The sequence below is a fragment of the Rattus norvegicus genome, chromosome 14 (assembly GCF_036323735.1).
Source record: "Rattus norvegicus strain BN/NHsdMcwi chromosome 14, GRCr8, whole genome shotgun sequence".
NCBI classification, from domain to species: domain Eukaryota; kingdom Metazoa; phylum Chordata; class Mammalia; order Rodentia; family Muridae; genus Rattus; species Rattus norvegicus.
In genome coordinates, this window is record NC_086032.1 from 8,047,338 (window position 1) to 8,059,741 (window position 12,404).

The window sequence follows — 12,404 nt, forward strand, 5'->3', positions numbered from 1 at the left end:
TTGGTAGGGAAACGTCTACAGTCAGGTCAGATGTCAGCTGGAAGGTTCTCTGAACTGTGGCTGGTGAAAGCCACCCAGCTGTGTGCTGAGCTGCTTCCTTTCAGAAGGTTTCGCCATTCGGTCTCCAAGACCTTAGTTCAGACCCAGAAGTGAGTGAAGAGCTTCGCGCAGCCTAAGGCTGCCTGGGTCTGGGTGTGCCGCATTCCAAGTCTTCACAGCATGTATTGAGAGTTCCGCTGCGTATGTCGAAGCTTTAGGATAGGTGTTGCCTGTTCTAGGACCGTGAGTTCCCAGCGCTGCGTCTGTCTGTGTCCATGAAGAAAGAGGAGGTTACCAACCCCTGGGAAGCTTCTCTGGGAGCCATTGTTTTCATTCGTAGTTTTCACTGATGGCTTCCTCTTCCTGAGGAAGAGGGGAGAATATTAAACATGAAAGAGGACTAAAGCCTTCATTGTCACAACTCTTGCTAACATTGGAGGGTCCTAAAGAGGAATTATTTACCTGGTTCATTCTCTTTTCTGCTGTAGTGGAAAGCCATTCTGAAGAAAGTGTTTTCAAGGGGATGTCAGGGTACAGACCTGGTGTTTATCTGTCACCTCTGGGTGTCTAATGTGTTTGTTTCCTTTCAGGAGCAGAAGAGGAGTTTGGAGGTCTTGTGTCTGCTAACCTTATACTTCTGAGGAACAGACTTCTAGACATCTTGCTAAAGCTAGTTTATACGTCCAAAGAAAAGACAAACATAAACTTACAGTAAGTGAAGCCTTTTTAGAATTGGTAGTCCTGGCCAAGCAGTAGTGGTGGATACCTTTCACCTCAGCAGTCAGGAGGTAAAGACAGGGGGATCTCTATGTGTTCAAAACCAGCCAGGGCTATATAGTGAGACCCTGGAGGGAGAGGGGGAGAGGGAAGGAGAGAGCACGTGCTCCACTAGTCCTGTATGCTGCCACTTCCTGTCAAACAGGATGGGCTGACTTGAACCCTGAAACTCATAGTACCTCAAAACTGAGGCTCAGTCGTATTTTTCCAATATGAAATGTGAGCTCTCCTGAAACTATTCCGTTGACGCCATCTGTCTTTGAACAGGGCTTGTGAAGAGCTGGTCAGGACGCTGGGTTTCGACTGGATCATGATGTTCATGGAAGAACACTTGCATCCCACCACAGTCACGGCCGCCATGAGGATTCTCGTTGTCCTGCTGAGTAACCAGTCCATTCTCATCAAATTTAAAGAGGGACTCAGTGGCGGGGGCTGGCTGGAGCAGACAGACTCCGTCCTGACAAACAAGATCGGAACTGTGTTAGGTAAGAGACCTCAGGAGCTCTCGCTGTTTAAAATAAGCTGCTGTTCTCTGCATTCAAATCCTGTGTACTCCATAGCCATTAGGAGTTGTGAGTTTTAGTAACAGTAAAAAGAAAAACTTAGTCTTCCAGATTCAAGCTAACACTGGAGAGTTTTAAGATGTAGAACTGATTATGCTTTGATTGTAACGTACAGCCTTCTTGACCTTTAACTCAATAATTTCAAGTGACAGGCACTGCCCAGTAGGAGGGACCAGGTCTTTTCCTTCCTGTGTCAGTAACTACCCATTTGCCACGTGACTGGGTGGGGCGTAAGTGTACTAGTTCATCCACCTCTCACAGACTAAAAGGCAAAGAAAGTGAGTAACACAGCTGGGAGGTGTCAGAATCTGAGCCCCATTGACTCAGATGTGGCAACATACTAAGTCACATGATCGTTGTGATTTAGAAATGAGATGTTGGGTGCACAAGCGTGGTAGATTGCTGTACAAATTTTTTTTTTTCAATTCGGTCACACTGAGGAATTGATTAAGATACCTATACTTGGGTGCTGGAGAGATGGCTCAGCAGTTAAGAGCACTGACTGCTCTTCCAGAGGTCCTGAGTTCAATTCCCAGCAACCACATGGTGGCTCACAACCATCTGTAATGGGATCTGATGCCCTCTTCTGGTGTGTCTGAGGACAGCTACAGTGTACATAAAATAAATACATTTTAAATTTAAATACATACTTAAAAGCAACCTAGACATAAAATTGTTCCTATTAAATAATCGTCATTCTTGTCCTCACACAGCACTAGAAAATGTGTCTCCACTTGGAATTTTAACAGCTTCAGAGGGAAGTCAGTCACTGGAGCCCTGGCTGACATTCACTCTGCAGTGAACCCTGCCCGAGGGATGGGGTGGCCAAAGGCCGGGCTTGGGTTGTAGGCAGAAGCTCATGTGTGCTTGGGGATTCCAGTGGAGACTAGGATGGTGGACATGTGCATGTTCTTGGCCATAGCAGTGGCTCCTCCTAGTGATCTCCTGGTAAAGCTTCAGAGGCCATTGGGTGACCCACGCAGTGGTTGGGACCACAGCCATAGTGAGCCTGGATCTGCTTTTGCCACGGTTGGCAGCCTCTGACACAGTACAAGGAAGTAATAGTTTCTTCCTGTAATCTTTAACATGAATTCATACATAATTTAAGCGCAACACATTTAATGGTTTTCTGGGGTTTTGTTGTTGTTGTTTTAGTTTTTTAGGACAAATGAGATGTATTAATTGCATTTTACTGAGTACATTTCAAAATGTGCCATCTTCTGTTAGACTCTCCATTCAGCTCCATTAACTCTTGGAAACCTGAGCGTGGAGATGTTAGCGCTCTTTTGGATCAAGATCCCTCTCCTAAGGAACAGGGCTTGTTTCACCAGGAGAAGCATTCGTAGACTTGTATCTGGCTCTCCCTGCATTCTGTCAGAACCTGTATCCTAATGGGCAGCCACATTAGAGATGGGGTCTGCTGTGAGCAAGCAGCCAGCCAGCTTTGCTTGTGTGCGTCGTGGACAGACATGTCCGTCCCACAGTTGGGAACTTTGTTGCTAACTCTCTTCCCGACTCTCTTCTCCAGGATTCAATGTGGGCAGGAGTGCCGGAGGGAGATCCACGGTCAGGGAGATTAACCGGGATGCCTGCCATTTTCCCGGGTTCCTGGTTCTTCAGTCTTTCCTCCCTAAGCACACAAATGTCCCTGCCCTCTATTTTCTCCTTATGGCCTTGTTTCTGCAACAGCCAGTGAGTGAGCTGCCCGAGAACCTGCAGGTCAGTGTGCCTGTCACCAACAGCCGATGTAAGCAGGGCTGCCAGGTAGGAATTACCTAGTAAGGCATCACTGTAAAACTTAAGACTCTGTTGCTTCTGACGTTTAAAGTTTGATATGAGACTTTAAAAACTGAACATTTGCTAGGTAATTGCCCTAAAAAGACTCGCTTTTGTTTTGCTTCTTCTCTTGTGGTTGTTCTGTCTGATGGTCTGTGCACGTGGACCTTGGTGACAGTAACAACGGAATAAAGGGTTGTAATGTGACTGTACCTAGGAATATGATTTCACTTTCAGATCATTAAAAATGAAGGGAGGGTCGGGGAGACACTGAGCCTGCAAGGTGCTTGATGTGTAAGCTTGAGGAGCTGGGTTTAGATCCCCAGATCCCAAGTGAGAAGACATTGTGGCTGCACACCCTGTGGGTGACCCCTGGAGCTCATGACTGTGTTAGCCAAATTAATGAACTTCAGGGGCAATGACAAGACTTTGTCTCAAAGCATAAAAATGAAGGCCGTAGAGTGGTCAAGGAGAGGCACCAGGGGTCAACCTTGGGTCTCCACACACATGGCTTATCGTGTATGCTCGCACGTATTTGCAGGCACAAACACACACACACACACACACACACACACACACACACACGCACGCACGCACTATCAGTGAGTAAGTTTAAGTTCCAATTTGAAAACTTTTAATTACTTAATGACTAAATACCATCATGTTTTCAGGAAACCAGCAATGATTTGAGTTGTCCTTGAAGACTATTAAATTTGTCTAAATGTATTTTGCGCCTGTAGCTTCATAAAGACTTTAGCCTTTAAATTCAAATTTGCTCCCATCCAACGCCACATGACATGCAAAGCACTGTCAATATTTGAGCAAACATTTTCCATGAAGTCCTGAGCCGTGCCGTTACAGTAACTCAAGGTAGACTCGCTTAGCAGGACGCGCTCCCCAGTGCTCATGACTGGCACAGTAGTCATAAGTGTGACGTAAACTACCCTCAGGACGTCTTACTTTGCCAAATCTTACTTGTCAGTAACATAAGTGCGAGTCGCTGCTGAGTTTGGAAAGTGAATGAATTGTGCTCCTCACAAGTTGTTGCTTGAGACGGACCGTCACATCTATAATTTCATATTTCGCTACTGCGTGTGGAGGTTGTGGCCATATTTTGTATTGAAAAAATTAAAAAAAAAAAAGGCTGGGGGTTGGGGATTTAGCTCAGTGGTAGAGCGCTTGCCTAGCAAGTGCAAGGCCCTGGGTTCGGTCCCCAGCTCCGAAAAAAAGAAAAAAAAAAGGCTGAAGTGAAGCAGGATGATTGCTGGTGCAAAACAAAATGACCAAGTTCTGACAGAGAATGGAGGGTTGGGACTGACCTGTTTGTCATTACTCAGGGAGGGAGCGTAACTCTAAAGACATTCTAGGACATTGGATTTCTAAGGATCTCCTCTAGAAAAGGTGCAGGCAGTGACCGTCTGCTGCTCTCTGATCCACAGTTTGACCTGGACTCTATCTGGACGTTTATCTTCGGCGTCCCGGCCTCCAGCGGGACGGTGGTGTCCTCCATCCACAACGTGTGCACCGAGTCTGCTTTCCTGCTGCTCGGGATGCTACGAAGTATGCTGAACTCGGTGAGCTGTGCAGGGCGAGCCTGCGTGCGAGCTGCCTGTCCCCAGACCGTGTTCCTCGTCGTTTACTGGGGCCACCTATCCCCCTTCCCTCCAGACCCCACCCTGTCTCCTTAGCAGTGATGTAAGGACAGAGAGTAAGACCACAGGTTAGATGCTAAGGGTGTGGCTCGGTGGCAGACTATTCCCCCCCGCCACGTGTGAGCTGGGGTCTCACACTCGGCTCTTGTGAGACCTGAAACCTCAGACTCCGGAAGCCAGAGTTCGCTCCTGGTATTCTGGACAGGCTAACAGCTTCTTTGTGCTTCTGTTTCCCAAGTGTAGACGTCTGGTGGTAACAGTGTTTACCTCATAGTGCTGTGAGGATTTAAAATTTATTTTTTAAAGATTGATTGATTGATTATATATAAGCACACTGTAACTGTCTTCAGACACTCCAGAAGAGGGCATCAGATCCCATTACAGATGGTTGTGAGCCACCTGTGCTCACTGGGATTTGAACTCAGGACCTCTGGAAGAGCAGTCAGTGCTCCTAACCACTGAACCACCTCTCCAGCCCCCGAAAATACTTTAAAGCATATCATAAGTACTAACTAATATCACCAACATTAGATATATTCAGTAGATACACATATGTAATCATGGTATCGTCTATAAATTATATAATTACACATTGAGATTCTAAAACTACCCTCATTTAGGTGACAAACACCAGCAGACAAATGTTAACTTTTTCACATCTTCTTATGTTGAACTTAGAGATGAATTAGAAGTGACAGCTGCTGCCCCTCACCCCACCCCAGTTGGTCCAGTGAAAGATGACGTAGCTCACGCACGGCCTAGCACTGTGTGTCAGGAGAGAGGCTGACCTAGATCCCTGGACTTATATGATCTGACGGCTGTAATTTTAATTCACACTGTTGTTTCTACCTTCTGAAAACAAAACATTGCTATTAAATGACTCCCCTTAGGGTGCCCTGGGGGAGGTCTCACATTCTCACTGCTCCATAAACAAATGTAAAGGAAGACGCCCCTGTCGGAGCAGGTATCCGTTTTTCAAATGCTTACACGTGCGTCTTTCCTGCTCACGTTCAGTGCTTACGAGGGCTGGTACTGGTGCTGCACTGCGCTGTAATGCAGGGCTGTAGGGAGAGCACGACTCTGAATGTTTTATCTAATACCCGTTTTCTGATAGGATGCACTGTGGGGGTGCTAGCCAGGTTTCTAAGGGTGTGGCTGAATTTCTGGCTGTTAGGTTTGTTAACATGTGTGTGCACACATCTTTGCTCATGTATGATTTATAGTTTTCACCGTCCACGAGCCCAGCTTCGGTGCTCCTGGAAGTGTCGCTGGGTTAATGCAGCCGTTCTCTCTTGCCCCTGTGACCAGCCCTGGCAGTCAGAAGAGGAGGGTTCGTGGCTGCGAGAGTACCCGGTGACCCTGATGCAGTTTTTTCGGTACCTGTACCACAACGTCCCAGACCTCGCCTCCATGTGGCTGAGCCCCGACTTCCTGTGTGCCTTAGCAGCCACCGTCTTCCCCTTCAACATCCGCCCGTACTCAGAGATGGTAAGGCGAGGGAGAGGATGGCCATGCCAGTCAGGCTGGGTCTAGTGCGCTCTGGTGGAGAGCACACCTTTGTTTTCCTAAGCTCCTGACCTGTTTGTCCCTTTGTGTCCCACCTCTCTGTCACCGCTGTGAAGGCTCCCCACTACTCACTCCTTCTGCTTTCTTTCAGAGCCTGAGCTCTGCCCTGCTATCCTCCTCCTCCCTTGTCCGTGCTCTCTCTCCTTCTGATAGCCCGAGCCAGGTAGCCGCTCTTACAGACCTTGCCCACAAGGTGGTGGCTGTGTCCTTAAAAAATTCTGGTAACAGTACTGTGGCCAAATCTAGCTGCTTTCTTTTTTACTTTAAAAAGTAGATGTTCGTTTTTAACAAGTGGCCCATGGCATTGACTTTCTTCGTAAATGGTAAAACGAATGTGATTCGTTCTGCTATGCTTTTCTTACCTCGCAAATGTTAACAGGGAAACCTTAGGCTGTGGTCAGACACAGCATAGACACTTCTGTCCTCTCACACAGGCCCAGAGGCATAGCTCTTGATTCCTGCTCCTAGCATGTGTTGCAGGGTCTGAAGTAAACATCCTTCTTCATACTGGTTTTTCTATTTATATAAATACAGAGCGCTCATTCCAGGCTTGTAAAGAGATGAGAGAGAGAGAGAGAGAGAGAGAGAGAGAGAGAGAGAGAGAGAAAAGAAACCTCAACCCTCCGGGATCACCATTACACTATATTCTGTGACCTGTGACATTGGCTTTTCAGTAGCCAAACTTCAGATGTGTAGACGGTCACCCTCGTGCTACCAGTTCATTTCTCTGAAGTGTTTATAACCCACATGAGGCTGATGTATACTCACGGTCAGTCAGAGTGGCACGGCATAGCACCGGATGGCTACCTTGAAAGCAGTTTACAGCCATGAGCTCAGAGCAGATAGCGGGCTTCCGATGGCCCAGCCACAGTTTTGATCTGTTTTGTATTTTAGCTCCTGTACGTACGGTGGAGGTGCTACGTAAACTCTGATGTGATTCCGCCTGCTCCCTTCCCGTAGGTGACAGATCTGGATGATGAGGTTGGGTCTCCAGCAGAAGAGTTTAAAGCGTTCGCGGCAGACACGGGGATGAACAGGAGCCAGTCAGAGTACTGCAATGTGGGCACCAAGACCTATCTGACCAATCACCCAGCCAAGAAGTTCGTCTTCGACTTCATGCGAGTCTTGATCATTGACAACCTCTGCCTTACCCCGGCCAGCAAGCAGACGCCGCTGATTGACCTGTTGTTGGAGGTGAGGGCAAGGCTGGAGGTGGGTAGGCAGCGCTTGCCTGCGTGCCCTTGTAATGAGATCGTTCACCGCCGATTATGTTCTGCGCAGAACACTCTTAGGCTTCCAGTTCTTCCGGGTGACGTGCAGGCAGGGCATGCGAGGGCGCACGGTTTCTAATGTTACTCGCGTGTTGGACCCTCTCTGTTCTGCTTTTTTCATTCTCTCAAACATGCTTCCCCTTCAGTCCTTTATCACCCTGTTTTCCTAGGGCAGACTTTTCCAGTAAGGGTCAAATGGTACTTCAGGTTTGTGTCACAGTTCTTCACCTGTGCCATTGCGCTGTGAACAGAGCTAGGGAAGACACAGGGCCCAATGAGTATAGCTCTGCTCCCATAGATCATTGTCTTCAAAACAGACACAGGCTACGTTCAGCGCATAGGCAGGAGTGTGCATATGCCGGCCCTCCCTGTGCGGTACTCTTCCCCATGTCCTAACTTCAAGGAGTCCCACTCATTCGCCACCTCCCCCATTACTGCCCCAGTGTGGCTTACAAACCTTGCCAAAAGGCAGCAGGGCTCCTGTACGTCACTTCCTGTGGTAGATGATAGGAGTCAGCGGCACTGGCGAAGAGAGACTCCAGCTCAGGTGTCATCATGGCTGGCTGAAGAGGTGAACATTCCCTGACAACTGCTTTCCGATGTTCATCTAGAGCTGGGCATGCTGCTCTGTGGGAGACTGCACAAGGCTGTGGCTCTGATTCTAAACAGCGGTGTCAAATGACCAAGACGAGAAAATATTCACCTATTGACATCACTAAAGAAAATAGATCAAGAAAGAGAATCAAAGTGACTCATCCTTGGCTGGTTCTTCTGGCCCAGAGCATGTAGAAGGTGCCAAAGAGCCCTTGTGTGCAGCATGAGAGTCCAATGTGTGGGGGCCACTCTCTTCAGAGGGAGGATGGGACAAGTGCTCAACTCTACAAACAAGCGTTCCCCTGCTCCCTCTAGTGGCCAGTGCAGTTATGCACCCTCAAAGCATGGAAGGTGTTTTTCACTGCTGTGAGAAACATCTCAGTTTGCCCAATTAAAAGAATTAACAGAATCAGGGAGCATTTTAACCAGGCAGAAAGAGTAATGTGTCAGCAGAAAGCCATGTGCTTACTTGGCAGAACTTGTTCCTTCGGAAGCGTTGGGGAGTTCAAGGCTCGAGCTGGAGCTTGCCATGGCGCTCAGTGGGGGAGCCTCATGGCCATCAGTGACAGAGCTCAGTGAAGGAGCCTAGCAAGAGAGCTCCATGGTGTGGGGTTCCATGATGGACAGACCAGGCAGCTGGAGAAGGGAGACGCTCAGCACCTCAGTATCCAGGGTTAAACAGGAAACAGCTGTGAAAACTACAGTCACGAGATGTCTTCAGTAGATTACATTCAGAGACAAGTGGGCCTGGTGTGGCAGTCCTTAAGCTTCTCTGAACACTAACAGCTAGTTAACTAGTTATGAGTAACTTACAGTTAGTCATGAATAACCTGTGGACTCCTCCTTCACTTACCCATGTCAGCTCCAATGTGCTCTCGACATGGGTATGTGCAGTCATGGCCCTTTCAGACCAGAGAGCTGAAGGTGAGAACTGCAGTTCAGGAACAACCGGAGTGTCAGATTGAAGCCCCAGACAGACATTAAGATTTATTTTATTTATTTATTTTATTTATTTATGAGTACACTGTAGCTGTCCTCAGACATACCAGAAGAGGGCATCGGATCCCATTACAGATGGTTGTGAGCCACCATGTGGTTGCTGGGATTTGAACTCAGGTCCTCTGGAAGAGCAGTCAGTGCTCTTAACCACTGAGCCATCTCTCCAGCTCAGTGGTTAAACTCTTTAAAGCCATAGATAAATTTTCATGTGTCTTTTTGTCTACTGCCACAGGTGGCAGAGTCCCTTGGTATGTTAAATACTTAAGTCTAACCACATTCCTGTCAGACAGGGAGATTTGGCACCGTTTTAACCAGAAAGGTTGGAATTTGTTTTTTAAAAATAGAGATGGAGAGATTGCTTAGGCCCCACACAAATGCTCTGCACACATAATGTAAATAAAAAAGTCTCTCAAAAAGAACTTTCTACTTAAGGAACTGCACACACACACACACACACACACACACACACATTAAAAAGCACGATTCTTCTGGTTGTGAAGCCTATCCTGAGGGGCTTCAGGAGCAGAGCTGTCTTCCGCTTCCCAGCATGAGGGGGTCCTCGTGCTCTCTTTAGTCTTATCGTGGCTCTGCGGTAGAGAACAGCTGTGTTGATTACATCCGATGAAAGGGCACATGGGTTTGTTTTCTTTAGCAGTCTCTAAAATTACGATTCATAGAGACTGTCTAGTGTGCCCGTGAGGCCGCTGTTCATACAGAGCGTTTGACTGTGTCGGTGACGCCCCTGTTTATAGTGAGCGTGACGCTGAGGCCCCGACCATACACAGTGTTCTGAGTTACTGCTGAGGCCTGCTGCAGGCCTGAGTGAGGCCTTAAGAGAAGAGAGTGGAACTTTCAGTAAGAAATACTTGGGTGGGATCTGCTCTGTTTGTTATGGAAGCGTGTCCTTCTGAAACTCCATTCCTTCTTTGTAAGGGAGCCCTCAGGTTGTTGTGAGGGTCACATGTGTGCAAGTTACCCAGTAATTCTGAAGAGTCTCATGTGTAAGGTCGCAACTGTGTGACCTTGTCAAACTCTATCCCTACTCTACTGTTCATCCATCTGGACAGGGATCTAGCCATCGAACCATCTCTGATAAGTACAGTAAGACTTAAACAAGACAGCACAGGTAATAGTTAGAACACAGTCCCAGCTTCTGAGACATACAGAGAAAGCCAAGTGGCCTGGCGTAAGAGTATCTAGTGATGGTTCTCGAGTCCTCAGCTGTTGCCACCCAGATGCTCCTGATAGAGGAGATGGACTTGCTACAGGTCAGACTGAGAGGGGTGAGGGATGGGAGGGAGCATGGGCGTGAAAGCCAACAGCTCAGCTGAGGTTGGTCATGAACATTTCCTTTGTTCTATATGACGTCATTATTTTTAGATGACAAAAGATGGCAGGGGGTTCTATCAAGACTCCTGACACTGTTCTGAGAAGAAGGAAGGGCATCTTGTTCATAGTCTTACTTGAGCAGACAGCCTTAGAATAACGGCATATAGGGACGTGTGACCATGGCCTGTCTGGTCCCTGGAACATCCTAAGAGTTCCACACCTGCAACTAAAAGCTGAGAACCTTAGGGGACAAGAACTGGGTAGTTTCATTAAAATTTCCTTGCAGTTGGGCAAGTGGCCATGTTATCCAAAGGCTTGAGCAAAATCGAAGGTGACCCAGGAGTAGCACTGCCCACTCCATGTATGTAACAGCTCTGGGGACTGCAGTCCTCCTGAATCCCAGCCAACCTGCGGTGGTTAGGGACACAAGCATTAGTGAGTGGGCCTACCCAGAGTTCTGTCGTCGACTAAACAGGGAGAGGCAGAACTTAGAAACTTAGTGCGTTTCCAAGAACAACCCAAGGCTCCTTTACAGAGAAGGACTAGAGCTTCAGAGGAACAAGCAGAGCAGAGCCAACCCCAAGCATTTCTTCTATCAGAACTTACTGCTGCTAAAAGGGGTTTCTAGTTCCAGAAGGACTTGTGGAAGGATTTAGGCCTCTGACACTTCAGGGTGACGATGCAATCCACATTTGTTACTGGCCTTAGTTGCCTGGTTCAAATGGTCTTCCTGGGAGACACAGCAGCCTAACTTTGAAAGAACTTAAGATCTTGGGAACGTGGACACCACTGTGACCTTTAAAATAATTCCTTAGTGTGTTCTTATGTGCCGGCTCCAGGGCCTTGCTGCAGACATTTATGTCATTAACTGGCAAACGCCGCTTTGAAATAGGTAACATCCGAATTTTAGAGACGGGGTGTGAATGTTGGTTATTGTCAGCTTGACACAAACTGGAGACATTTTGGAGGAGACGCTCACCACAGGTGGCACTGTGGGCCCCTGGACAGGTGGTCCTGGGCTGTGTGAGAAAGCGGCTGAGCAGTGAGGAGCGGTGAGGTGGTCAGAAGCAGTCGGAGGGCTGTGCTTTCCTGTTGTCTGCAAAGCCCCAGCAGCACACCTGCCTCCACCTACATACACGAGAACGTAGTGACGGTTGGAATTGTCCGCTGCGTGGCAAAGGCTGGCATTTCAGAAGGACAGCAAAGGGATTCTCGCTCTTTGCCAAGTCTTGAAAGTTAGGTGCCTGGGTTGTTCCTCTGAAAGACCAACAGAACTCAGCTGTCAGCCTGAGTTCAGCATATGGAGTAGGTGTCAGCCGATGTCAGCCCGGAGCTCAACTGTGTCCTAAGGTTTTGCTCAGGATGAACAGTCCAGCCGCACGCAGCTCACTGTGCACAAACCACACTGCTCACAGGCAGCTGCAGGAGCGTCCTCATTGGCCCCTCGCAGACGGGAACAAACACGACTCTTAGTTCCTGCATCTCAACGCGTGCAAAGCTCAGCACTGAACTGGGCCTTAATTAGACTTTGCTTTGAGTGTCTCATCCCCATTGAGGACTCTTGGCTACTGTATTTGAGTTTTTACTTTACTTTAATGGCTCTATGGCTTATTTTATATATGTTTCCTTATAAACTGCTGAAATCAGATATAATGGTAAATACCAAATATTTTCCACATAGTATTGTTGCAGTAAATATTATTTGGGGGGGTTACTTCACTTAGACCATATAGTTCTCAAATAAAAGATGCAAAAACCTTAATATTTATAGTAAGCCGTAAAGCACTAGAGCAGGGCAGATCTCAACCCTCTGTGCCATTTTGTCTACTCCCTGTCAA

General features: G+C 47.7%; 1 protein-coding gene across 10 annotated transcripts in view; it reads left to right on the forward strand.

Moving 5' to 3' along the window:
* Wdfy3 (WD repeat and FYVE domain containing 3) overlaps positions 1–12,404 on the forward strand; it is a 241,057-nt gene that overhangs the window by 173,392 nt on the left and 55,261 nt on the right. For 8 of the 10 annotated variants that reach the window (XM_039091828.2, XM_039091827.2, NM_001170551.3 and 5 more), the window contains 6 exon segments: positions 630–750; positions 1,084–1,301; positions 2,908–3,143; positions 4,595–4,729; positions 6,116–6,295; positions 7,334–7,567. In XM_039091828.2, coding sequence (XP_038947756.1) covers positions 630–750; positions 1,084–1,301; positions 2,908–3,143; positions 4,595–4,729; positions 6,116–6,295; positions 7,334–7,567 — 1,124 coding nt within the window. 10 annotated transcript variants of the gene reach the window in all.